Source organism: Sorex fumeus, unplaced genomic scaffold (genome assembly GCF_029834395.1).
Source record: "Sorex fumeus unplaced genomic scaffold, SorFum_2.1 ptg000047l, whole genome shotgun sequence".
In the NCBI taxonomy this organism is placed as follows: domain Eukaryota; kingdom Metazoa; phylum Chordata; class Mammalia; order Eulipotyphla; family Soricidae; genus Sorex; species Sorex fumeus.
In genome coordinates, this window is record NW_026606104.1 from 5447864 (window position 1) to 5475838 (window position 27975).

At 55.1% G+C, this 27975-nt stretch overlaps 1 protein-coding gene across 1 annotated transcript; it reads right to left on the bottom strand.

Annotated features, from left to right (window-relative positions):
• Nucleotides 1-89: 89 nt before the first annotated feature.
• SMG5 (SMG5 nonsense mediated mRNA decay factor) lies at nt 90-27601 on the bottom strand. Its single transcript, XM_056123099.1, has 22 exons — nt 27360-27601; nt 22671-22769; nt 21207-21330; nt 20741-20897; nt 17655-17744; nt 15868-15957; nt 15163-15241; nt 10528-10653; nt 10369-10437; nt 9849-10057; nt 9240-9377; nt 8535-9134; nt 7789-7964; nt 7245-7320; nt 6826-7001; nt 4370-4528; nt 2881-2940; nt 2464-2623; nt 2136-2226; nt 1600-1674; nt 1308-1446; nt 90-1223 (listed from the first exon to the last, which is right to left on the bottom strand). Exons 1-22 carry the CDS (start codon nt 27431-27433, stop codon nt 1140-1142), a joined length of 3051 nt encoding a protein of 1016 aa, XP_055979074.1. The 5' UTR covers nt 27434-27601; the 3' UTR covers nt 90-1139.
• Nucleotides 27602-27975: the final 374 nt, after the last annotated feature.

The following is a 27975-nucleotide window of genomic DNA, read 5'->3' on the forward strand; positions in this document are numbered from 1 at the left end:
ACAGGGCCACCACGCAGCCTCTCCAGCACGCAGTCGCAGTCGCAGCCCCAGCCCCAGAGAGGCACGGCAGAGAGGCAGCAGACAATGAGTGGGCTCTGGGAGGTCTTTATTAATGATGCTTCAGTCTCGGTCTGGGTCGGGGACGAGGAGTGGTGCCCCCCAGGAGTCCCAGGCGTGCTGCCTCAGAGGAAGGAAGCGGGGAGCCCGTTTCTGGGCACTCGGGGGTGTGCGGCTTGCACTGGGCTGGCGGAACAGCTGAGCCCCAACCACAGTTGGGTGGGGAGGGTCCAGGCGATCCTGGCCCAGGCCTCCCCTTTGCCCGCTCCTGTACTGCCCTGAGCTCTCCATTATCTCGGCTCCCACCACCCACCTTGGTGCTCCGAAAGCCAGTCCTGGGCTCAGCCCTGCAGGCTCTGTCCTGGGGAGGGTAGACGTGGGGCCGCACCTCAGGGCAGAGCCCCACACCCCCAACAGGCAGCTTCCAAGGGCTTCTCCCACCTGTTACCAGCCCAGACAGTAAAGGGAGCTGCACCCCGTCTACTCTGCCCGGCACAATAACCCAGGTACACAGTGACTGGGGCTACAGGCCCTAGAGGCCAGACTGCTCCGCCCTTGGGGCCTGTCCTTGTCCAGATGCTGACAGTCGGAGGACATGAGGCGATGCCCGCAGCAAGACACGACAAGCTCGGCCCCACTCCGGGGTGGGCAGCTCTGGGCCCCTCTTCTGATTCCCCACGGCCCCAGAGTGGCCCAGTCCCTCCCTGGGAGCTGCGAGGAAGACGGGGGTCCTGGAGAAGGGGCTGCAGAGGAACCCCAGACTCCTAGTGGACTCTCCCGGGGCCCAGAGGCTTCGCGCCTGGCCCCACCCACCTCCTGGGTGACAAGGGCCCATCCTCTGGGCCCTGGGCCCCCTCCTGCTGCGGGACAGCAGGGGAGTGGGGGCAGGAGGCTGGCCACTCGCTTGAGCACTTTCCTCGTTCCTGCGTCCTGGCAGCGGGCCCCGCCCTCCCCATGCTCCTGCGCCCTCCCCGCCTGCACGTGCTGAGTCTGCGTGTGGGGGTGACGACGGTGGTGTCCTGGCTGCCAGAAGGGCAGGAGAGGTCTGGAGTCAGCCCCACGGCAGGGCCTGGGGGTCAGTCTCAGCCCATCTCCTTCCACTGCTTGTACAAGTCCAGAACGTTCTTGATGTCCACACTGGCATGTGCAGCGGCCTGCAGGGCTGCCTGTGGCCGGGAAGAGGGAGTGGGCGCAGGTGAGACCCAGGCCCTGCCGAGGACTCCTCCCCACCCTGTCCTCACCCGACTCACTTGCATGGGGCCTGAGAGCGCGCTGGGGTTGTCCAGAGGAAGGCCTGTGACGATGGTCACCATGCCACTTGGGTCCTCCTCACCTGCTCCCTGGGCCAGAGTCAGCTGCTTACAACTGTCCAGGATCTTATAGAGAGCCCTGGAGGGGGAGGTGCCAGCCAGAGTCAGCCACCATACCTGCATCTGGCAGTGTCTGCGGGCGGGTGTGGGAGGAGCCTGAGCCCCTGAGGACCCCCCCCCCCAAATATGAGGAGATGGCCGTTGAGGGGCTGTGGGTGAGGCTGGCACTCACCAGGCATCGGCATCCTGCCTCTTCAGTTTATGCCGCTCAAAGCTCTTCCCCACCTCTTTTTGGCAACGAATGTACCTGAGGAGGAGTGGGGAGTGTGGGGTGGGTAGGCACAGGGTGTGGGTGTGGGTGTGTAGGGACTGCACTCCCCACCCCAGCAGCCCATTGTGGAGCAAGGCCTGGATCCCCAGGGCTCTGTGGGGCCCCCTGGTTTCCTTTCGCTGATAGCATCAGGGCCCGCTCCCTTGGGCTCCCAGGGATGCTTTTCAGCTGGCTCCTGCTCCTGAGGCGGAACAAGCAGGGTTTGTGCGGCTGGAGGCTGCTGCAGGAGAGCAGGCCCCTCTCCGGCCCTCTGCAGAGGCCTCTTCTGACCCAGAGGCCACAGGAAGGGCCTGACCGAGCCTCGGGTGATTCTCTGAGGGTGTTCCTGCCTGGGAAAGGTCACCTGCCCAACACTACCCCACCCTGGCGTCGGGAGTCTGTGTCCCAGGGAGGCTGATCTCAGGGGTGCCTGCGGCCACGCCCCTCCAGGCACTCACCTGTTTCCTTTCTTAAACTCAGCCTCCAGGTAGCGGATCCCATCTCGGGCCCCCGGGTGCTCCTTCTTGAGCAAATCCAGACCATCAATCACTGGGGACAGAGTCAGAACAGGGCAGCTCAAGTTCTGCGCAGTCTCAAGGCACCCCGCCTCCGCCCGTGAAGTCCCAGCAGCGGAGGGTTCTCTGCTGCCTGGTGAGTCGGGGCCTAACTGAGCCAGAGGGGCCCGTTTCAGAGGGGGAGGTGGAGGCTTCGTGAGGATTAGCAGCTCCAGAGAAGAGCCAGCGTCTGTCCGTCATTCCACCTGTCCCTCCACACCCAGAGGCTCACCTGTCCTCGGAATGATGACAATGAAGCGGCCGCTGGAGGCCAGCTGGCGGATGATAGGCAGATGGTGGCAGAGGGCCTGGGTGTCAGGGACGAGGTAGGGAGACATCGCTGTCTGGGCCTTGGGCTGCTGCAGGCTCCCTTCCAGCTGAGAGACTTCGAGCTGGTGAGAGGAGGGGGAGGGGTGGGGGCCATGGGGACCCTTGCAAGGATGGACTAGAGCCAAGGGCCCCCAGGCCAAGGAGACAGACTGAGGGTTGAAGAGAGGAGGCGGCAAGGGAGGAAGGCTGTGGGTAGCAGGGGGGGCGCCTGGAAACGGGGGGGGGGGGGGGGGGGAGGGTGGAAAGCTAGCCTGCCGTAAGGCCCAGCACCCCGGCAGAGAGCGAGGGAGAGCAGAGCAGTGCGCACTGGAGCCCCTACCTGGAGCCGCAGCTGAGCCATGTCCCGCATCAGCCTGTTCCGCCGAGCTTCCTCCTGTGCCTGGGGAGGGAGTCAGGAGCCACGTCTGGGCTGAGGAACTGGTGGCGCCACCCAGAGTGGCCCGAGGGCAGGTAGGTCCCCTCAGGAGTCTCCTGCTCGGCCAGGGCAGCTAGTTTGGTCCTGGGGCGCAGTGGGAAGCTGCCACCTGAACTGGGAGCACACGCTGCTAGGCTGCCTCCAGTGTCTCCTCCCCAAGTTTCCGCGTGCAGCTGCCTGGCTCTTCCCAGCTGTGTCCCCCTCGGGAGACCACCCGCCAACCCCCTTGCCAGCCACCGCCCCCCGTCTACCTGCGAACCTCTTCCTGACCTGCAGCTGCCACCCAGATCTGGCCACCCACTGCCCCAGTCTCCCACGGTGCCCAAAGCTGAGGCAGGCTGACAAGACAAGGGGAGCCACTGGGGTTCTGATGAGTGTGGAAGAGCTTTGAACTATGACCTCAGAGGTGGCTCTTCGGGCTACACACAGGGTCTGCAGGAAGGAGGCCCGTGGCCGGGCCGAGCCATGAGTCCTGCAGGATGTGATCCCACCCAATTATCTGGGGGCCAAGAGGGGATGACACAAGTGGCAGAGCACATGCCTAATATGTGAGGAACCAATGCATGGTTTTCTGAGTACTGCTGGATGCCCCCACTGATGAAGAAATAATACCAGTGAACGACAAGAGCATCACTGCTGAAACAGTACAGCTCTTTCCCGGGGAGGGACCAGATTCAAACTCTGATAGCACAACAGGTTTACAGCCTCAGACCCAAGCTGGGAACTAGCCAGAGTAATGAGGAGATTTCTGGGGAGGGCTTAGGGGGAGGTGGCCTGCTTAGAAACCAGCCACTCCCCACCAAAGAAAAGAAAGAAATGACGACAGGAAACCATGGACAGAAGGGGGAAAGCTGGAGCCCTGGCAAGTTCCAGCCACAGTAGCATAGGGGCCCCGAGGCGGGGTGGGGGTGTGACCAGCCTCCCAGAGCTCAGGACCAGGCCTGGCCTCTGCTTCCACTCGGCTGCCTCCAGCTCTCTCAGCACAGGCCGCTGCCACCTACAAACCAGACCTGCACTCGGGACGGCACTACACAGGCAGCACTGCTGAGGCTGCAGACAGGAGGCAGCCCACTAAGGGACCCGAAGGCCCTCCTGAGGTCACCAAGAGGGTCTCAGATGCTGCAGGTGAGTGGAAAGGTCACAGACATGCTAACAGGTTCTGGTGGGTTTTTGTTGGTTTTGTTATTTTGGGTCACAATTGGCAGTGCTCAGGGCTTACTCCTGGCTCTGCACCGAGGAATCACTCCTGGTGGGGCTCAGGAGATCCTATGTGGTGCTGGGGATGGATCCCAGGTTGGCCATGTGCAAGGCAAGTGCCCTGCCCGCTGTCCTGTCTCAATGGCCCGAGAATGGTTCTCAGCGAGCCTGAAGGGTGGCAGGGGGCTGGACTCACCATGCGGAACTGGGCCTGAGCCTGCTGCAGCAGGGTCTCCTGCTCCGATGGGCCGGTGCTGACGAAGATGCCCACCTCCGGGCTAAACTGCAGGATGCTGCCTTGCAGGCGGGCGACGAAATGGCCAAAGCTGCGGATGCAGCAGATTCGCACGACTGACTGAGGAGACACAGGAGCCCGGCCTGGCTGAGCAGAGCCTGATGGGCACCCCTGCCTCCCTCCTTCCCATCCACGAGGGCACCAGGGGGTGGGGCCGGAGAGTGGTCCATCCCGAGTTGCCAAGACAGGTGTGAGCACATGCTAAGGGGATGCCAGGACTGCGGGCGAGGCGGGAAGGCCCCACCTGCGTGGAGATCTAACTCTGGCCACTGAGAACTTAGCGAAAACATTTTGATTTCTGTTTTGGAGCCACACATGGTAGTGCTTAGGGCTCTGCGTTCAGGAATCACTCCTGGTGGGCTCAGGGACCATATGGGGCACCAGAGATCAAGTCCAGGCCGCCTGGTGCCAGGCAGGTGTCCAATCCACTGTACTATTTCTTCTGCTCCTAAACTAGCATTTTGGGGGCTGGAGCGGGTAGGGCATTAGCCTTGCATGCGGCCGACCCGGGTTCGATTCCCAGCATCCCATATGTCCCCTGAGCACCACCAGGAGTAATTCCTGAGCGCAGAGTCAGGAGTAACCCCTGTGCATTGCCGGGTGTGACCCGAAAAGAAAAAAAAAAAAATAGCATTTTGAACCGGTATTTTCAGTCAGCAAAACTCTTCTCCCATTTCCAACAAAAAATCTTCTCCATGGGGGCCAGAAAGATAGTACAGCAGGTAAAGCACTTGCCTTGCATCTGGCTGACCTGACCAGGATTCAATCCCCAACATCCCCATATGGTCTCCTGAGCCCTCCAGGAGTGATCCATGGGCATAAAACCAGGAGTAAGCCTTGAGTGCAACTGAGTATGGCCCTCAAAATAAACAACAAAATCTTCGCCCAGGGCCTGAGATGTGTCTCAGAGGTAGAGCACTTGCCTTGCATATGCGATGCCCCAGATTCAATCACTACACTGAAAAAGTACATTAAAAAAAAAAACCCAAAAAAAACACCCAGGCTGGGAAGAAGGTTCAAAGGACCAGACCATGTGCCTCGTACACAAGAAGCCCCAGTTCCCTCTCTGACACTGCTTGATCTATCCAGCACCGCTAGGGATCACCCTAAGCACTGCCTGAACACCCAAAATTAAAGTCTTTGTTGTTTTAGGGCCACGCCCAGCAGTGCTCAGGGCTTGTCCTGGCTGTAATCAAGGACTGGTGGGCTCAGGGGGACCTGTGGGCCGCTGGCAATCAAATCCAGGTAGCTCTATGACCCAAAAATGAAAACTGCAAAGAAGCCCTCTACCAACGATGAAAATCTTATTTTTCATCCCCAGTACGAAACACACTAAACCAAGCTGCTTGGGCTGGAGACGAATCAACAGGAAGTATGTATGTGTGTGGGGTGGGGCTGGGGGATGAGATGTGGTAGGTAGGAGACTTGTGTATTCAGCTTCCCTCTGTCACCCCCAGAGGACCCACGAGGCCACAGAGCCAAGAGCAAAGTCTCTGTGGTTAGTCTGTAGGCGGCAGGTGCCTGTCCAGCTCTGACACTCTGAGCCCAGAGCAAAAGAGAAGGGCCCAGGCGGGGCTGAGTGGCACAGCGCTTGCCTTCCTTGTGGAAGAACTGGTTCTATCCCAGCCCTTGGGCCAGAGAGAGCGCACAGTGGCAAAGGTGCTGGGAGAATAATGTCCTGCTGACCCCAGACTGATCCCCCGAACTGCAGAGAGTCCTCAAGTACTGCCAGGGCTCACTCTGGAGCAAAGCCAGGACTAGCCTGAGCACCGCTGGGGTGGCCCTAAAACCTGGTCTCTACCAAATCCTCAAGAAAAGATTTCAAAGCCCTAATGATTCCTGTGCTCTGCCTTGCACCTAAATGGAGAAGGATCTTAGGAAAGCAGAGACACACACCAACCCCCCCCACCGCACGCCCCATAGCAGGTTTAGGACACCCTGCCTGAAAAGGGCGGGGCTACAGAAGGAGCCCAGAAGCAGGACGCACAGCTTGGAGGAGCATGGCCCTCCTGGGTTCCAGCCCCAGCACCACACAGAAAGGGCTGAACTTGCAGGCCTGGGGTCTCTCCCAATGGGTGTCCTGGGAAGCCTGCATGTGGTCACAGCAAGGAGAGCCTCATCTCCTATACACACACACAAGCACGCGCACGCACATATAGGGGTTCACCTCTCCTACACAAACACACACACACACACGGCCTCCCCTCCTCTACACGTGTGTGCATTTAATGCCTCACCTCCTCCCCTCCACACATGCGCGGAATCACTTCCTCTCCTTTTATATGTGGTCTCACCTCTGCTTCTCCACACAAATGCGGCCTCCCACCCTCTCCACACACATGCACGCGGGGCCTCACCTCCTCCAAGGCGCTGAGCAGGGGCCGGTCTCTGTCGAAGTGGAAGTGCCTGTGGGCAGCCCGGAGGGGAGGCAGGTTGCGCAGTGCCAGGTCCTCGGGGAGCAGCAGGCTAGAGGTGAGGTCAGGCAGTTCACAACCTGCCAGAAGATCCTGGACCTCGGGACACAGGGTCAGGCCTGGAGTGGGAGAGGACACGTGAGGCCACCACCCAGTGGGACACAGGCCCTGACCAGACCAGGGGAAAGACAGGAGGCGAGGGAGGGGGGCATGGGGGTGCTGGCCAGCAGAGCCCAGGGGGTGGTGCTGAGGAGGGGAGGGAAGGTCGGTCCCTATAAGCACTGCAGAGACCAGAGAGGCTGTGCCCACAGGACTGCCGTGTGGGAACGGCAGGAAGGTGAGGGATGGGCTCGGGGGCTCACCCGACTCCTGGAGCTCCCCAGCAGCCGGCAGCAGGTTCAGCAGCACAGACAGGCGGTTCCACAGACTCTGCGAGCTCTGGGGAGAGAAGGACGCTGGGAGCACGAGGCCTGGTGCTCAGCTTACTTCCTGGCCACTCGTGATTCCTTCCTGGGTCTGTCTCCTTACAGACAGGTAGGCAGGACAGGCAGCTCACAGGCTCTGGGTGCCAGGGCGCAATCTGCAGCACCCCGCATCAAGAGGTCCTGAGCTCTGCGAGTGTGGCCACCCCTGCCATCCCCAACCATGGCCAAAACACCAAGAAAACAGAAAAAGCAAAAGGCCCAAGAGCCAGGAAGGACTCAGGCTCCGGGCAGCAACAGAAGCAGCAAGTGGAGGAGGGAGTGGGCCCCAGCTGGGCCCTGACCCTCTGTCAGAGCCCCTGGGCTGAGCTTCTCACCTCTCCCACGGCCCCTCAGCAAAGGTGACACCTCAGCTCTCCCCCCGCATGAAGTACCAGGCCCAGCAGAGTCACTGACCCTAACTGTGAGTCGGACAGTCACGCACCTGTGCACACACAACAATGAGGTCCGGGTTGGTCCGCAGCCAGTCCAGGAAGACTTTCACGGCGGGGAGCAGGCCCTCGGCCACTAGCACCTGCAGCTTCTCCTGGATGCTGCGCTCGTTCCGACAGGAGCGCCCGCTCGACTCGCTCCCCTCTGACTCCGAGCCCTCCTCAGAGGCTGGGTGGGGGAGAACAGGGCTCAGCTCAGTGCGGGGGGGGGGGGGGGGGGGGGCACCACTCCCCCCACCCCCTCTGAGAGTGCTTCTGAAGAATCCAGGTACCAAATACATCTGAGTCACTCAGAGCCCTGCTGTGCTGTCTGCCAGCCCACCTTGGGCCTTCTGAAACAGGTATCTTAGGGACAGAGTGACAGTACAGGAGGTAGGGCACTTGCCTTACATGCGGGTCCAATCCCCAAGCATCTTCTGAGCACCCTATATGGTCCCCTGAACCTGCCAGGAGTGACCCCACAGCACAGACCCAAGAGTCAGCCCTGAGCAGTGAGGTGTGATCCAAAAGACAATTTAAGAGCCAAAATGAGCTAAGATGGGGAGTGGGAGCATGCTCCAGGTCAAGGCACTGCAGCGAGCACAGGAGCTCGGGCAAATGGCAGCGTGGACTGGGAAGGGGGCTGTGAGTCACGTCACACCCAAGCCAGTAGAGGCAGCAGGAACAGGGCCATCTCAGAAAGGGACCTGCGGCAGCGCCCAGGAACACAGGCGGGCCCCAGTGAGGAAAGGGCGGATACCTGGCTCCGAGGGCTTGTCTACGTCCCCGTTGACACAGGGCTTGTGGCCGTCAGTGGGCTGAGGCTCAGGGGTGGGCTGGAGAAGCAGGTTGCTGAAGGTGGGCGCCAAGCGGAAGCAGCGCTTGGTCTGAAACATCTGGGTGGACATGGCTTGTAGGTTGCTGGCCAGGCTCGCCTCACTGGGCGCCAGGGGGCCATTGAGGGTCTCAGGGGCCTCGGACCGAGCCCGCGGGGGCTCTGAGGCTGGGGACCGTGTTCCTTCTTCGTCCTCCATGTCTTCCAGGTCTGACCGCGACTCTTGGCTGTTCATTTCCGAGTCTGTCTCGGCATCAAAGGCTGTCCCCCCGCCTTCGAGACTCTTGTCGGAGCCACTATCAGAGCCCTCGCTGGCCCGTGCCGAGTCGGGGCTGGAGTCTGACTCGAAGCCTTCACTCAGGTCACTGTCATCGCCGGCTTTGGGTGGATGGCGGCGGCGGCGGAGGCAGGAGAGACGCGAGAACTTGCGACCCTTCCGGCCCTCTCCCTCTGAAGGAGCCGCAGGCGGGGGCTCAGGCCCCGGCTCCTCCTCCTTCTCTAAGGGCTCCTTAGACTCCGCTTCATCTGGGGAGGGAAGGAAGCAATGTACTCACTGGGGCCTGGGTGCCGGCCGGTGCACTCCCCACCCCGCCACTCATCCAGCCCGCGCCCGGCCCTGCAGTGCTGCACCTGTGCCGTCACTCTGGAACGCCGGCACCGGGTTCTCGCCCTCCTCCAGCTCCGCCTGCAGCCGGATGTTGACATGATTGACGAGGTGGGAGAAGAGGGCCAGGGTGAAGGCAATGGCTGCGCTGTACTGCTTGGAGCCTACAGTCAGGAAGGCCGGCATCAGGGGCCGTAGCTCTGACCAGGCGGGACGGGCCAGCAAGTGAGACCCGTCTCGCCTCACGTCAAGCCCTCCGAGGTCCAATACCTGTCCAAGCTGCTTCTAAGGGCAGAGACTGCTCGGGTCTCTGCACCACTATCCACCCTGCCATCTAGAATGTGCCAGCTCACCTGGTGCCTCCTCCTGCAAGCAAATCCTCGTGCCATCCTACTCCCCCAGCACCCATACACCTGGTGCTGCCATTCCCTGGCCCCTCCAAGCCTACTCCGCATGCACCCCCACCAGGAAGCTCTCTAGAACCTGCCCTGACTCTCAAGCTCTGAACTCTGCCTGGCCTGGACCATCAGCTAAGGCTCTGCCAAGTGAAGTGTGCACACCCCTGCCCCTCACCCTCCTGATGGAGGAAGTTTCTGGGGAAGTGGCTGTGGAGGGGCGCCGGCCCTGAGCATTACCTGCTCTCTTGAGGCTGTGCACGCCCATGAGGCAGATGATGAGCATCTGGAAGATGAGGAGGTCGGGGAGGAAAGCATAGCCACTCTCGTACTCCTCCTCCTCCTCGCTGGCCAGGCTCAGGCTGGACGAGGAGGGCAGGTAGAAGAGACAGAGGTTGAAGTCTTCCAGGACAGACTGGCAGAGCGCGGTCAGCTCAGAGTCCACAGAGCTGGGAAGGGACAAGTCACAGGTCAGTGCCAGGCCAGAAGAAGTGGAGTACCTGGAGCTGAGACTTGAATGAAAAGTGAAGTTTTTATTTGAGTCAGGTTTTCCTGGCCGGCAAGGCCTTAGTGCAAGCATCGGGCAGATGAGCCAGCAGGGGAAGGAAGTGAAGGGGCCTCCAACACCATCATCTGCTGGAAGAGCCGACCAGGAGGCGCAGAGCCCTGGGCAGACACAGGTTTCAGAAGCCTGAACATGCTGGACGGCAGGTGGCACCATCACAGACGGGACGCAGTTCCTGGTGGCTCTCTAACTCACCTGCTTTTGGGCTGCAGCAGACTCTGCAGATACATAAAGTTCACCAGCAACCTCTTAATGTCTTTACATCTGCAACGAGAGGGGCCCGACACAACGGTGAAGGGCCGCTGACCTCCAGGACCCATGAGCCCATGCAGAAGGGCCCCCCACGCTGCTCACCGCTTCCTGCTGGGCGACAGCCTCCGCGCCTCACACTTCTTCAGCTGGTGGTACATCCTGGCTGCCTTATCGTACAGCCGCTTGAGGTTCCCGTAGGCCCCCTCGAAGGACACTTCCGACTGGATGCTGAAGGAGACACCGAGGGGACAATTCAGTCTCAAGGGAGGAGGAACGGGAAGATCAGCACCTGGGCACCGGGTAGCAGTTCCCGGTAAGACTCAGTGACCGTGACCCCCCCCTCCCGCCCCAACCACCACCACCAAAACCCAGGGTGTGCGGAGTAAAGACAATGTTGGGGTCGGAGAGGTAGTAGGAGGTAAGGGGCTGTCCTGCATCCCAATTCCTAGCAACACCAGGGGTCACTCCTCAGCACAGTGCCAGGAACAACCCCTGAGCACCACAAGGTGGGGCTCCAGCCATACCCCTCCCCCCCAGAAGACATCTTCATCTCCTCTCCGTCTAGAAACAGGACAATCTACTATCACAAAGTTAACTTGGTCAATGAGGCCGGAACGATAGCACAGTGGAGGGGGTGTTTGCCTTGTACACAGCTAACCCGGGTTCGATCCCCAGCATCCCATATGGTCCCCTGAGCACTGCCAGGAGTCATTCCTGAGTGCAGAGCCAGGAGTAACCCCTGAGCATCACCCGGTGTGACCCAAAAAGCAAAAAAAAAAAAAAAGTTAACTTGGTCACCATCTCCAGAGTACATCATTCTCCATCTTCCTTGGGGGTTTTTAGGCCACACCTGGTAGTGCTCAGGACTTACTCCTGGCTCTGCATTTGGGAATAACAACTATCAGGACTCCAGGAACCATATGGGATACTGGGGATCAAACCCGGGTCAGATGTGCACCTCCCTTACCTGCTGTACTATCTCTCCAACCCATTTAATATTGGGGTTGGGGAGGGTGCAAGGCAGTGCTCAAAGTTCACTCCTGGCAAGGACTGGGGGACCATATATGGTGCTAGGGATCCAAACCTGGTTGAACACATGTAAGGCAAGTGCCTGCCCACCGCACTATGGCTCCAGCCACCTCCTCTTCTTTTATGTATGTTGGCAGGGCCCTCTCAGAGGTGCTTGGCAGGTCCAGAGCCCTACTGGGGATTTGCTCCCTGACGATGTGGTGCTGTTTGGGTCCTGCAGTACTGGGGCCATCTTAGCAGTGCTGGGGGTCTCCAGGGCTGCAACAGCGATTCTCTGGGACCAAGTGGCACTGGGAATCAAACCCAAGTCAGGTTAATGCAAGGTATGAGCCCTAACTGCTGTACTAACTACCGAACTCTTAATTATTCTTTGGAAATTTTTTTTTTAAGGGCCACAACCAACTCTGCTTACTTCTAGCTCTGCACTGAGGGACCCTCCTATCAAGGAACCATATGTGCCAAGCATAAACTGCACTGGAAACGGGCTGCAAGCAAGGTAAGCATTCAATCTCTCCTATTTGACACTGAAGTAACTGCCTTTTTTCTTCTGGTGCTGGGGACTGAACTCAGGGTCTCAAACACACAAGGTAAGTGCTCTACCACTGAGCTCCAACCCAGCCCGATGCATCTATGAAGAGCACAGCACTTGGGGTCAGGACTTAGGCTCAGAGGGAGAGTGCCCACTTCCCTTGCCCTTAGGCCCTGGCTCAGGTCCCTAGGTACCCTTGTGCCTACAAAAATAACCTCCATTAAGAACAGTGTGTTTAGGAACAGGTAGCCCTTAACAAGCATTTCCTGTGCACAGGGCATTATGTATGTGACTCTGGAAAATCCCCCAACACACAACACTGAATGCCGGAGTAACCCCACTATCAGATGCCGGACCCTGATGTGGCCATGCCATACTCGGGATCTGTGAACTCTGCCAGTCACACTTCAAGCTCCAAAACAACCTCTTAAAAATAAAAAGCGAGAACCGGAGCAATCGTGCAGTGGGTAGGGTGCCTGCCTTGTACAAGGCCAATCCAGATTTGATCTCCTGCAGTCCCCTAAACCCACCAGGAGGGATTCCTAAGTGCAGAGCCAGGAGTTAAATCCTGAACACCACTGGGTGTGGCCCAAAAACACACAGATACACACAAATAAAAAGCAAGGTCAGGACAGGAAAACAAAATGTCTGTGGTAAAGTACAAGACAGCCATAAATGATCTAATAGTCCTTCCACTGTGAAGGTCTGTATTCCTCTCCCTTCAGCCTTGGCAGGGGCATGAGTACACAAAGCTGCATTGACAAACAAAATATTCCAGAAGTTTCCAGGTTGCAGGCCCAGGAGACATGCAGACTGACATCTTTGTTTTCAGGGGGAAGACAGGGAGCACACCGAGTTGTGCTCAGAGCTTACTCCTGGCTCTGCACTCAGGAATCACTTCTGCTGGTGCTCAGTGAACCAAACTGGGTGCCAGGGATCAAACATGGGTCGACTGTGTGCCAAGCAAACACCCAAGTTCCTTTCTTTGCAGGGGGAAGTCCTGGGGTTGATCCTCAGCAACACACGGTCCCAGGGCACTGATGGATGTGGCTCAAAGACAAGAACAAAAATGGAAAAGCGAGGAGCTGGAGCAATAGCACAGTGGGTAGGGCGTTTGCCTTGCACGTGGCCGACCCAGGTTCTATTCCCAGCATCCTATATGGTCCCCTGAGCACCGCCAGGAGTAATTCCTGAGTGCATGAGCCAGGAGTAACCCCTATGCATCGCCAGGTGTGACCCAAAAAGAAAAAAAAAAAAGAGAAAAGCGAGGGACAAGCAGAATCTTCTTCTAAGTCTCTTGGCCACTTTTCAGAGTTGGTACCTCCTGCCACGACGGAAGAAATCCATCTGTGGTGAGGAAGAGGCACCAGAGGTGCTACCCTGAAGACTAGCTGCAGTCAAGGGTGAGTCAGACCGTGCCCAGAGCAAAAGATATGCTCAATGGAGTGCAAGCCACAAACCACGAGACAATAACTGAAGCACAGCAGGGGAGGTTCTGCAGGTGTGTTCCACACTTTTTTGTGGTGTGGGGAATCAAGCCCAGGGCCTCATCTATTCACAGCAAGTGTCTGACCACTGAGCCACCCTCCCCCACCCTGTATGGCTCTATCTGGAAGTGCCTCATCTTAGATCACGAGGAGTGAATGAGTGACCTAGTAAGGGAGGTTGTGCTGAGGAAGGCACGGAGTAGGGGAAGGACACATGGGGAGGCTAGGAACCTGTTCAGTCAGAGATCCCTGCCACAGGCCGGAATGACAGTACAGCGGGTAGGGCATTTGCCTTGTAAGCGGCCGGCCCAAGTTCAATCCCCAGCATCCCATACGGTCCCGAGCACAGCCAGGAGTGATTCCTGAGTGCAGAGCCAGGAGTAACCCCTGAGCATCGCTAGGTGTGACCCTCCCCCTGAAAAAAAAAACCAGAAATCCCTCCTCACCAGGAGGGCAGGAACTCACCAGCAGAGCACATGCTGTTAAGTGTAAGGCCCCGGTCTTAAGACCCTGAGCCCCCAAGATAACGAAAATAAAAAAAACTTCCACAAAGAAATATTCCAGTATCACAAGAGGCCCAAGCAACAGTAGAGTGGGTAAGGCTTGCCTTATATGAGCCAACCCAGGTTCAATCCCTAACACCCCATACGGTTCCTGAGCCGGCCAGGAAGTGATTCCTAAGTGCAGAGCAGGACTAAGCCTGAGGCACTCTCAGGGGCACTCTCCCCCACACCCCTCCACTCTTGTCAAAAAAAAAACAATACTTTGGACCCAGAGACAGGACAGTAGGTATGGCACCTGCATCACATGTGATCAACCTGGATTTGATCCCAGCACCCCATGTTTCCCCATGTACCACCAGGAGTGGCCCCTCCCCACTCTACACCGCCCCCCCCAGAAAAAAAAAACACTTTGATAGTTTCCATTACATGGCCAAGAGAACCAGGGATGTTGGCATGCGGCACCGTAGGACAGAAATGATAGAATCAGGTCCTTCACTTCACACTGTTACAAGTGACCACTGATGCTACCCTACAGAGCCTGTCCCCTTGCTGCAGATCTGTTAGCACCTCTTCTGCGAATGCTTCGGCTTCTCAAACGCACTTCTTTCTCCTGGCAGCCTGTTGTGCACCATGATGCAATCACTGCACTTGGGTTAGCCTATTAAATAGCCTGCAGTGTATCTGGCTATGATGGCACAAGTATCTAAATCTCATGAACTCCGGATGAGATCAGTGTGGGGTCCCAGGAAGCAGTGATCCACCCTGCTTGGGTCACCTCCACAGGCTACCATCCACTGCCGGTCCCTGGATCCCCTTTCGACATGGACAAGCTACTGGATTTTCTTTTTTTTTTTTTCTTTTTTGTAGGAGTACTGCTATTTATTCAGCCACGGATTAGCTGATTGAATTGGGCATGAACTCCACCTTAAGCTACTGGATTTTCACAGCCAACATCTCCCCCTTTTGGAAGACAGGAACAACGGATGGTGCCAAGTGGACCAGCTCACCAAATCCAGGGGTTGTGTGAGGAGCAGCGGGGCTCTGTCAGCATGCCCCGAGGGGCCTGTCCACCCAGCATCCTGAGCTGCCTCAGCCACAAGCTCAAGAGTGGAGGAGGGGTAGGGAGCAAGCAAAGTGAAAATGGCACGGGAAAGCCAGCGGGGCAGGGGATAAGCTGGCAGACACTCACCAGCGCAGGTAACAATACATGGCTTCCACGTTATAGTACTTGCTGCCTGCAAGGGTGCCCAGCTGGTTGAAGGGCATTCCTAGGGGAAAAGCCAGATGGTTTGTGGTCACAAGTCACCCAGTACTCATAGACCTTCCAAGCTAAGCACCAGGGAACTGGGACTACGGGGCTGCAACTCAGGGGTCAGCAGCCTGAGTGTTTGTCGAGGGGACTACTAAGCTCTCCTCGGATCCATCCAGTCCATTCCCGCCTGACCTGCCAAGACGTCAGCACCCACGGGTGCTAGTTCCCCAGTGCGGGGCTGCTCTGCCACGGTGCCCGCACTCCAGAGAGCCCTCTCTGGCCCAGGATCCCTTCCCACAAGTTTCTGCCCAGCTCTCCTCAGAGGTGGCTTGTTCCTTCTCTCATGGAGCCTCTCAAGTGGGCAGAAGGCTGGGGTCACCACCTTCTCCAGAAACCCTGGGGTAGGGAAACTAGCATGTTCCTCCTCCTCCACCTCCTTCCCTCTTAATTCAAGACTTTCACACATCCAACCCGTCCTCCCATCTCTAAGGACGTGACCGAGGGCAGGGAAACAATCCAGGCAGAGCAGGATCAAGTGGGTTAGGAGGCCGTGGGCCCAGTGCGCTCAGCAGAACTGCCGCTGCCAACAGCCCTCCCTGTGATAAGGGTGTGAGCTGACAGGCCCAGGCAGAAGCCACTTACCAATCTGGGGAGCAACTGACAGGGCTTGGTAGTAAAATCTCTCAGCTAGCAGCTCAGTGTCCACGCCAGCTAATTCGTTCTGATATCGTGCTGTGAGAGAGAGAGGAGATACACCATGATTCCCGGCTTCAGAAACCCCTTCCCGTACGGAAGCTGAAACAGGAACCCGGGAGGGAGACACTTGAGCTAGGGCGCAGGCTGCCCAGGTCTCCACATAACCATGCCAAAGTGTCAACTCGCTGTTCCTTGCTGAGGTTCAAATGAAACAATATGAGGGCAGGACACTTGCCTCACATGAAGCCAATCTACCTCCGGGACCCCATATAGTACTTCATGCCCTGCCAGAAGTGATCCCTAAGTGCAGAACCAGAAGCAGAAGTAAGCCCTGAACACAGCCAGGTGTGGCCCAAACACCAAAAAGAAAAAGAAAGTAAACAGTATTTATTTTTGTTTTAAGGGTTGCTCCTGGTTCTGCTCCTGACATCAGGAATTACTCCTGACGGTACACAGGGGACCATATGGGATGCTGGAGAATCGAACCAGGATCAGGCAAGTGCAAGGCAAGCACCATAACCACTGTACTCCCTCTCTATCCCCAATATTTAGTGTTTATAAAGGAAACAGGTTCTTCTTGCTTTCTCTTTCCAGTGTAGGGGAGCCGCATCAAATGTAACTGGTTAAAAAGATAGCTCAAAAAAGCACTTGCTTTGCAAGCAGGTGACCCGGGTTCGATCCCCAGCACCCTATATGGTCCCCTCAAGCACCACCAGGAGTAATCCTGATTGCAGAACAGGAGAAGCCCCTGAGCACTGCCAGGAGTGACCCCCATCCCCCCCCAGAAAAAAGCAAAGAAAATTTCAGTCTGGAGGGCAGACAGATAGTATAGAAGGTAGAGAATTTGCCTTGCAATTGACCCAGGTTGAACTCCTAATAATCCATATGGTCCCCCAAGCACTGCCAGGAGTGATATGAGTGCCAAGCCAGAAGTAACCCCTGAGTATGGCCATGTGTGGCTCCCCCAAACCCACCCCCACCCCTGGGATGGAAAACGAAAGAAAGAAAATTTCAGTCTGGCACCTCAGAGTGATCCCTAAGTGCAGAAGCAGGAGTAAGCCCTGAGCATCTTCAGGTGTGGCTCAAAAAGAAAAAAGAAAATTTTTTAGTCTGCTGTTGTTTTAGTCAGGGAGGCTACACTCTTGGGAGGATGGGTTAGATGTGAGAAGGTCTTGAATTAAGAGGGAAGGAGGTGGAGGAGGAGGAACATGCTAGCTTCCCTACCGCGGGATCTCTGGAAAAGGTGGTGACCCCAGCCTTCTGCCCACTGTACTATCGCTCCAGACCCCTGAAATTTTCTTAACCCTGACATTCTCCAGAGCTCAAAAACAAAGAGCTCCTTGCTCCTGCTTTCACAACCCCTCTCTGACTTGCAGTAGAGCAGTTAAGAGCAGTCACGAATGGAGTTGGACCTGTTGGTAACAGCAGGAGGGCATCTGCCTTGCACACAGCGAATTCAGGTTCAATTCCCAGCATCCAATATGGTCAGCTGAGCACCACCAGGAGAAATTCTCGAGTGCAGAGCCAGGAGTAACCCCTGAGCACATCGAGTGTGACCAAAAAACAAAAAACAAAAAAAAAAAACCAAACCCACAAAACCAGCAGCCGCAGAGGAAAAGGGGCGTCAGCAGAAGTCCTGGTTCTATGGCTGTCCTTCCTAGACAGGAGCACCCACCACGGGAAGCAGCATCTGCACTAGAGCCCAGAAAAGAGATGAAAGCTAAGACTCTTACACAAATCTCCCAGGTACACCAGACACCGGTGGCAGGCCATCTGCGCCCAGTCCATCTCCTTTCCGGTGGCAGATACTGACTTCTTGCATCCTGAGAGAAGAAAGAAATTTGTGAGGCCTTTCCTCTGACTTGCAGTAGGAAAATCCTAAATGCAGAAAAGAAAGCATCCAAGGCTTGTCTTAGGATACTGTCTATGGAGGAGACACTCATTCTGGACCCAGGCAGATGACACAAGGAAAGCCAGACTCACTGGGACGGCTACTTCAGTAGACCGGAAGCACTGCAAAGAAAGGCTGGGACTGGAGCAACAGTCCAGTGGGAAAGGCGCTTGCCTCACACACAACTAACCCAAGCACAATCCCTGCCATACCATATGGTCTCCTGAGCACTGCCAGAAATTCCTGAGTGCAGAGCCTGAGGTAACCTCTGAACGTCACTGGGTGTGGGAGAAAAACACGCGCGCGCGCACAAAAAAAACCCCAAAAGGCTGGGGTACTGAACCCAGGCAAACAACGTAGTAAAAGGTCTCTTGAGAGGGCTTTAGAAGAAGGCAAAGGAGGAAAAGGTGAGGCTCGCACGTCAGGACAGATGCCTTAGGCAGAAGCTCCCCACATGGAATTTGGTAAAGCCAGGATCCCTGTCCAGAAAGAATGAAGCATGAATGGAAACCAACATCAAAGGCTTCTGCCTAGAAGAGCAGAACGCTTCATCTCATGAAGGCATGAGATGGAGTTTGTCTTGCATGAGGACTGCTGGGGGCCAGAGATAAACAATGTTCCAGCTCTCGTTCCTCCCTTCCCCGTCAGCCATGAACTTCTCACTCAGAGAGTAAAGCATCCTTAGGGGGCTAATTTTCCAGCCCCAGGTACTGGCCTAAGGGTTTCCTAACATCAGCATAATAGATCTCACAGCCACCCTATAGCAGTTTCCTGGTTCCCAATACTTCATACTCATGGGAGCGTGTAACCTGACAGTCCTCCTTCAAAAGCTGCCTGGCTCCAGCCCTTCCTCATAGCCCCTGCTCTGGAGTACAGAGCCCTCACTTGAAGAAGCTTCCAAGTTTTCTAGAGTGACATCCCTTTAGGGGGCCAAAGAGAGAAATTATCAATAAATGAAAAACTAAAGGAGTCTGGGCAGGGACTGCAGCAACAATCTAGCGGAGAGGGCGTTTGCCTTGCACATGGCCAACCCAGGTTTGATACCCGGCTTCCCATATGGTCCCCCAGCACCATCAGTAGTAATTCCTGAGTGCAGAGCCAGGAGTAACTCCTGAGCATCACCAGGTGTGACTCCTAAAAAAAAAGGAGGGGGGGCCTGGGGGCTGGAGCAATAGCACAGCAGGTAGGGTGTTTGCCTTGCACGCAGCCGACCTGGGTTCGATTCCCAGCATCCCATATGGTCCCCTGAGCACCGCCAGGGCTAATTCCTGAGTGCAGAGCCAGGAATAACCCTTGTGCATCGCTGGGTGTGACCCAAAAAGCAAAAAAAAAGGGGGGGGGTCTGGGAAACCTTTAAAGTAAGGGTCTTGATATGCTGCCCATGTGCTGCTTGTGCCCACATGGCCGAGCATATGTGGCGCCCGCATCTCCCCTTGAGATGTGTACTTTCCTATCTAATGCTGGGATATGTGCAGGGGCTCCTCCATCTTTGGGGAAGCCTACACTGTCTCTTGAGTGCATTATTCCCTGCTTTCTCCCACTTTCTCTTCCTCCTCCCCCTCGAAAGACTCCAAATAAAATCTGTTTTACTTTAAAAAATTATAGGTCCTTCTAGCAACACTATGAAGTGTACCTCAGATCAATGGCACTTTTATTTTGGGGGCTGGATTGTACCACAGATAAGGAGTCTGCTCTGCACATGGCCGAGATGGGTTCAATCCCCAGTATCCCATAGGTATCCGAGCAATGCTAGGAGTAATTCCTAAATGCAGAGCTGGGAGTAATCCCTGAGCATCACCGGGTGTACACCCCCGCCCCCTCAAAAAACATAAACATACATATACATACACACACACACACACACACACACACACACAAATGATTTTTATTTTGTTTTCAACTTCAGTGCCAGGGATCATATGTGGTACTAGTAGATTGAACCAGGGTGACAGCCACAAGGTCACAAGCAAGGCAAACGCCCTCCCTCCTGGTACTGTATCTGCCTCTGGCCTGAACTTTAATCATCAAACACAAGACTCTGCTTCTGATGACGACAGGCTATCACACGGGGCACAGCTCAACCACTGATCACAATGTCTGCTCAAGTGAGGACAGGGGCAACAGTCTAGCGGAGGAAAGGACAGAGAGCGGAGAGAGAGGAGGGTGTTCCACAGTGGCCTGGAGTGAAGAGAAGCTACCGCCCAAAACAGCAGGAACCTACTAGAGGCACTAGTACCCCAGATGGCTGAGAAAGGATCTGCATCTTGCAAGAATGCCTACAGTTTCCCCTTTTTATTCATTTACTTTTGGTTTTTGGGCCACACCCGATGATGCTCATGGGTTACCGTACCCACTATACCACCTCACTGGTCGGTTTTCCCATTTTTTAAAGTTAAAAGACTTTTCCAGAGTGAAAAGAAACAGTGCCAGTTGAATTCAACTGTGAAAAGGAAAGAAATGCAGCTACCACCAGACTCCAGTGTCAAACCTCCTTGGTCATGCTGCGACCACCCCAACTGCTATCCCAGGGATAGGATCCGAGACCAACAGCGGCCTCCTCTTTCATTAAGACCTTTACGCCGATCATATGATTGTTAGGACAAATCCAAGCTTCATGAACAAGGGCTGGAGAAACAGTATAGGAAGGAAGGCACTTGCCTGGCATGTGGCCCGCTATGACCCTAGTTCAATTCCCAACACTATATATGACCACGAGTGAACCCATGGGTTCACTCCTGAGCACAAAGCCAGGAATAGCAACTGAGCACCACTGGGTGTGGCCCAAACTCCCCACAAATAAACTTCATGAGCCAACTGTAGATCCTTTAAGAATCCCGACTACCTGGGTCACAAGTGACACACCCCACAGGGTGCAAAGATCAGAGGCGGAGGCAGGTGGACTTATTCCCATTTTCCGATCTCACTGACCTATGAGGGGATCTGTGACATGGGTCCAGTCAATGCAACACTGCAGCTCCAGCTGGTAGTGGGACTGGATATAGAGAAGGAGGTGCTGATAGAATCCAATACCAGCAACCAGGTGTGTCCTGTAGGCACATTCCAAGGTGCTCCGGCTGTGGATATGCTAGAGACAGAGAAAGAGAGAGGGCTGGCTAAGTAATAAGCTCAGAGTCCCCTACTCCCCTCCCAAAAAACCTGCTCATCAAAGGAAAGAAACATTTTCTTGGCTCTGGAACTTCACCCACAGCTCCCAATTCTAAATTACTGTCAGAGCCTTAGTTCCTCTTCTGCCTCCCCATAAGGATCAGGCACCTGCCTTCTTTCTCTGACCCTCCCTTGTCACCTTCCTCTGGCCAAAGCCCTCGCTTCAACCTCAACCTCTCTCTGGTTCACTTTCCTACCTATCTCTTCCAAACTCAAGCGCTCCCCTTACCTTCTTGTTTGTCTTGATAAGCTGGATAACTTCGTAGTACACCTTTCTCCACAGCAACTCCTCAGCCTTCCTCCCGTAGTCTACTGGGTGCAGGAACATAAGCTTGACGCAGAGCTCACGCAGCCTGCGGGTGGGCAGGAGAACATGAGAGAAATGGCCCTTCCTTGGGAGACCTAAGGACTGAAGGCAATGACAACTGCCAAACTCTATGCCCCCGAGATATCCAGGGTAAGACCTAGGTCACAGTGATCCAGAAGACAGCAGAGCCCCAAAAGACAGGCAGGAGCAGAAAGAGGGGTTTGAAGAGGGTTTTTTTTTCGGTGGGGGGGCGGGGAATTAGGGATCACACCCAGCAGTACTCAGGCGTGACTCCTCACTCTGCTGTGCTTGAGTGATTGCTGCTCCCAGCTCAACCATGTGACCCTGGAAATCAAACCCAAGCTCCCCACCCAGGCAAAGAACGCACTTTTTGAACTCCTATTGCTCTGGCCCCTAGACTTCTTTTCTTTTCTTTTCTTTTTTTCCCCCCTTTTTGGGTCACACCTGGCGATGCATAGGGGTTACTCCTGGCTCTGCACTCAGGAGTTACTCCTGGCGGTGCTCAGGGGACCATATGGGATGCTGAGAATTGAACCTGGGTCGGCCGCATGCAAGGCAAACGCCCTACCTGCTGTGCTATCTCTCCAGCCCCTAGACATTTTCTTACCCACACTCTTCTCTCCTATTACAGTTACCTTTTTTCTCTTTTTGGTTTTTGAGTCACACCATGTTGTGCTCAGGGGTCATTCCCAGTAGTACTGGCGGACTGAACATATGGTGCCAAGGACCAAGTATGGGGCACACAAAGTCTGCATTCCAGGGCCTGGAGCAATAATACAGTGGGTAGAGTTCTTGCCTTGCACATGGCAAACCTGGGTTCCACCCCTGATGTCCCATATGGTCCGGAGTCCAGTCACAAGTGATCCCTGAGCACAATGCCAGGAATGAATCCTGAGCACCACCTTTTCCAAAGGGAAAGGGAAGGTCTACATTCCAGACCAATCTTCTTTTTCTTCCTTTTTTTGGTTTTGTGGTCACATCCAGCAATGCTCAGGGATCACCCCTAATGGGGCTCAGGGGGCCATATGGGATGTCAGGCATGGAACTTAGGTTGGCCGTGTGCAAAGCAAGATAGAATGTTATTCTATGAGTACGGCCCCTCCAGACCAGAGGGGCTTTTTTGATCACCTCTTTCTCTGCTTAACAACTTGCCCGCCTATAATGTCATTCTATGGCACCAATCTATGAGATGTAGACACCACAGATGAATGAGAATCTACCCATTTCCTAGGAAGGCCAGAGATTTCAGAGCCCTTCACTGTACCACGTGTTCAGGAGGGAAGAGAGGGACGCACAGACCATGTGACAGATGAGGGTACATATGGGGAGGGCTAGAAAAACAGTGAGGATTGGTCTCCAGCTTACTTGTTCCTCAGGCTAATGTTCTCTGGTTTGAACACTTCTTGATAAGCAGTTTTGTTGCAAAGGATGAGGTCAAGTCGATGCACCGCCTCCACCACAGCCCTGCAAGAAAATACAAGCAAAAAAAGCCTGGAGTTTTGTGTATGGTTCACTGAGATGCAGGACGGTGATGCCAGAGAAGCTAATCTGGGCTGAGCTCCGTACAAAACAAAACAAAGATTCTCTCACCCCATCTGGTGCACACAAACACCCCACTTCCCAGCATATCTGACAGCGATTGGGTTGTCAAAACTGTGGGCAGGGGGACGGGGCAGAGAGACTAATTTGCAACAGGCATTTAGTACTACTACCAAAGAAGCCACAGTACCCAAGACAGTCACACAACTATCCTGCACCAAATGTCAACAGTGCCAAAGTGTCTGAAAGGGAGACTGCCAGTCAGGTGAGGTTTTTGGTTTTTTGGCTTTTGGGGGGAGGCAGGTGGCACATACTGGTGGTACTCAGGACTTATTCCTGGCTCTGCACTCAGGAATCACTCCTGGAGGTGCTCCATAAGGGGACCATAAGGGAGTGGGGATCGAACCTGGGTTGGCTGTGTGCAAAGCAAACACCCTACCCACTGTACTGTCACTCTGGCCAAGAATATCTAAGAGTTTGAACCCTGGCCGCCACTTACTCAGTCACTTGGGGCAAATTATCTAACATAAGCCTTAGTGACTATCATCAATAAAAATTAAGATAGCAACAGCAAATGCCTCAGAGGACTGTTGTGGGAATGTCATGAAGTAACTTACATACAAAATAATTACATCCCCATTGGTCTATGACAAGTTACCATAAAAATGAATGGTAACAGGGGCTGAGGAGATGCTCACACGGCTGATGTGCATGCTCTGCATGGAGGAGCTCTGGGTTCAATCCCTGGCACCATATGGTGCCTGGAAGTTGCCATCAACCCCTCAAAATGCAACTCTGACATCACAACAAAAAGAAAGAAAAACTTCTTAGAGGCCGAAAGAGACAGTAAAGAAGTTAAGATGTTTCTCTTGCACACCACCAACTTTGGTTTGAACTCCAGGAATACCTAAGGTACTCTGACCTACATGACCCCATCAGGGGTCACCCTGAGCATGAGCCAGGAATCACCTCTGAGTACTTCTGAGGCCAAACACACACACACACACACACACACACACACACACACACACACACAAATTTTTCTTTCTTTTTTTTTTTAAATTTAGAATTCTGCTTAGGACTATATGGGAAGTGAGGCTCTGGGAGGAAGGGAGTGGGTTGCTTAGTTGTGAGGTCTAGATTCTGACGAAGTAACTTAAATAGAGAGAGCAGGCTCTGGGTCCAGAGTGCCTGGGTTCAAACCCTAATTCCACTATCGGCTATGTGGTCCTGAGAAATATGACTTCCTCATGTCTCAGTTCCTCCATGTATAAAATGGGACTATTCACATCTGGTCTTTGAGGGTTAAATGGGCTGATCATAAAGCACTCATCACAGTGTCGCCTATGTCGGTGCTTAGTGTTAGTCTCCATCCTCCATGTGACAGCTGAGGAGGAGACTGCAAGCACTAAGAGAAAAGAGGAAGGAAACTCTTCTAAGGGTTGGCTAAGATGTCCCTGAGGGAGCTGTCATCTCTGAAGGTAAAACCCAGAGCATGTCAAAGAGCAGCTGTAAGAGCAGGTCAATCGGGCACAGCTGTGGACACAAAAGCAATAAAAATGAGTCTCAAGCAATTGAAGTTGTATCTGAAGAGCGAAATGTTTTCCTGGGCTGGGCAAAGTGGGCCTCAACCTCCTAGCACCGGAAAGGCACACCCTCAAGGGGACCCCTGCTCTGGGAGAAGTGGCCCCAGCCCAGGGTCTGGTGGCAAGAGCTGGAAATCAGAGTCTTCCAGCACTCTAGAGCTCAGGTCTACTCCAAAGACCCTGTGGGCTGCCTGCCCTGACAGCCTGCCTGGCCCTTCATGCCAGGGACAATCTGGCACTTACTCTGCCACCTCAGATCCCTGGGTAGGCCCTTTAACCTCAGTGCCTTGGATGGGACTGGGGGTGTGTGTTCATGGATGGGATCCACAGGTCTTCTCAGAGTCTCAGTCCGCAAATGGTTAGTCACGCTACACTAGGAAGTTCTAACTGGAAAGGGCAGGGACAATGTAGCGCTGGGGAGGAGCTGGAGCTCTCCAACCCTACCCAAGTGCTCAGGGGATACTTCTGGCCCCTCAGAAGCCGTTCTCAGGGACCATGTGATGCTGGGGATCAATCCTGGGGTTCCTGCATGGAAAGCACCTGTCCCTAATTGCAAGGCTTTTTTTTTTTTTAAATATTTGGGTATTTGGGTCAGACCCATAAATGCACAGGGGTTACTTCTAGCTCAGCACTCAAGAATTACTCCTGGTATTGCTCAGGGGACCATATGGGATGACAGGGATAAAACCTAGCTCAGCCGCTTAACCACTGTACTAGACTCCTAATGGCAAATTCTTAAACCTGAGAAGATACAGCACTTTTTTCCCCAGACCCCATGAGACCACAAGTTTTCTACCAAATTTTAACATCCATTAGACAACAAAGTACCACTAGTAGTCTAATATGTCATTTTCTATTTTAAGGTTAGCACAGTGTAAAAAAAAAACAAAGGTATGGGTATGTAGTGTCCAAGAGCTAACACAGGGATAAGGTGTTCTCCACGTTATCTTGCAGACCTCAGTTCAAATTCCTGGTAACACAGATGATCCCTTAAGCACCACGAGTTACTCCTGAACACGAGCCAGAAATAACCCCTGAGCCTCCACTAAGTGTGATTCCAAACCACTCTCCCCCAATTTGTGTATATAACTATGTAAAAAAAACAGTTCATTGGCGTAACTAATTGGTTCTGTGTCCCTTCCAATATCCCTTTTCCCACTGCCATTTCTTCGACATGGTGCTGGAAATATTAAAAATGAAAATATTTCTAAATTTCGTTTATAGCAGTTCAGATTATGAGAATTATCCAAACTTATAAAAGTTCCAAGTGAGTAACCTCGTCGTCTACAAACATGTTTGTCCAAGGCAGAGAAACGATACCTTCCCCCCCCCCCCCACAACTTTCTTTCACCAGAGACCAATGGCCTCAAATTTCCACCCCACTTTCAAAGTCAGCAGCATAGGGTTCCATGCAGGGAAACGCTTGTGCATGAATGTGGGCCACACAGGAGAACACATCAGCTTCTGGCCCCAGTTCTGGGCTACCAGAGACTTGAAGAAAAAACTAGAGGATGACAATGTTTAGGATGAGGACCATGGCCATTCCCCAAAGCTGGAGCCCAAGCAAGGATTTCAGCAGACACTGCCCACGCGGTGTCTGACAGGCGGCACTGCCACTTGGCAGCATGATGAGGCACACGTGCCACCCCCAAACCCCCACAAGCAATTCATCCACCCAAAGACGGCTGGGGGCAGCCAAAGTGGGAGCCCAGGGCTGCGGGCTTGGATCACTTCTCTATTTTTAGAGCAGCCTGCACTCCCCTCTGCCTTCTGGCTCACAGAGCTGGAGCAGCCAGGGTGCATACCCCAGGGAGAAAGAGCCAACCTGTCTTAACTCCTTCCCTGCCAAGACTCAGCCATAGCTCCAAGACTTCTCCTGTCTGCAGCCCTGAGCCCAATGAAACCCTGCTTCCCGCTTCAAAGTGGAAAGCTCCACCGGCTGCTTGGCCTCACCCTCTTCCCATCCAGTTCTAGGATCCATGTTTCAGACCACTCTGCCTCGGGAAAGACTTCCAACTGGCGGTTTCCAACAGAGGCCTCAAGGGCTATAGGTAGGGCTTGAGCGGAGGGCACCGGCGGGAATCTGAAACCAGGGACTGCAGCCATGAGCTGCGAACAGGAGTTGGGAAGGACAGCAGGACTCAGGCGTTACCACCAACTGCCCTGACATCAGCTCCCAAGTCCTTCCCGGCCCTCCAAGTCTAACACAACTCGCAACAACCACAGACCGGTGCCTCAAATTTCCACTCCAATTTCAAAGTCAGCTGCATACGATTCCATGCAGGGAAACCCATGTGCACGGAATGTAGGCCACACTGGCGAACACATCATCACAAGTCATAGGTCCAACACGACTCCAGGTTCTCTCTCTCTCTGCCTCTGCATCCAATTCCCCAAAACGCAAGCCCGAAGGGATTCAGGGAGAACCCAATCAGAACCTCTCCTTCCTAAGCAGGGGAAACTGAGGCCCAAGGTCACACACAGTGCGAGGGACAAAGCCAGCACCTGCCGCTGCCTTCACTCCGGGGATTCTTGCGGGGCTTCGAAAACCGCCTTTTTCCCTTCCGGGTTTTGCCCCTTTCGGGCACCGACCCGCTCCGGACCTCGCCCCCTCCCCCCAAGACCTCCCAGCCCTCAAGTCCCACCTTCCCGGCCAAGATGAGTCAAGCGCGGGGCCCGCCGCGAGCTCACGGCGGAAGGGGCTCCTCCACGTGCTTCCCTCCAAGCCTCCCACCCACCCAATTCCCCCTCGCGGCTCCAACTCGGGGTCCCGGGCCCCGCCCCCGCTGCTCCCTCCAAAACTGCACCCTCTCGCCTCGCGCGCCCGCACCCCGGCCCGGCCCCGGGCCCCGCCCGCCCGCGCCGGCGGCCCCGCCCTTGGCTCCCCCACTTCCCCGGGCGGCTGCACTCACGCCCCGGCCCCTCTCACCGGTAGAGCCGCTTAGTGTGGAGGACCTTAGCTTCGGGCTCGCTGCTCTCCCCTGGGGGGGGGCCTTGGCTCATGGTGCCCGGGCCCGGGGGTGGTTCCCGGTCACAGGCCCCCGTCGCCCACCGCTACTGCCACCGCTGCCGAGTCCGGCCGTAGCCGCAGCCGCCACCGCCGCCGGCCCTGCTCAGCCGCCATCGCTGTGAGGCGGCTACCAGCGACAGCTCCTCCTCCGCCTGCCAACTCTCGCGATACCGGCTGCAAGATTGCGGGCCAGTGGCCGGCCGCTGCCAAGTCTCGCGAACTTCGTTTTCCCTCCGGGAAGTTGCCAGAACTAACTCCGGGCAGCTCTGGCCTCTTTCCGGCTCCTTCAAACCCTTGAGCAAAACTTTATTGACAAACGCCGCCAGAGAACGAACAGTGGCGTCAGTGGGAGGAGGGTGCAGCTAAGATGCGCTGGGACAGATGGGTTCACCGCTAGGAGCGTCACTGTGCTTTGTCCTCCAGCGGACATTCGGTCCATTCTTCTGCTTCTTCAGCCTCCTCGCCACATCTGATCCGAACCTCCTTCGTAAAATTGGGTAGATTGACTCCAGTTCCCCTGTTAGTTAGATAAACC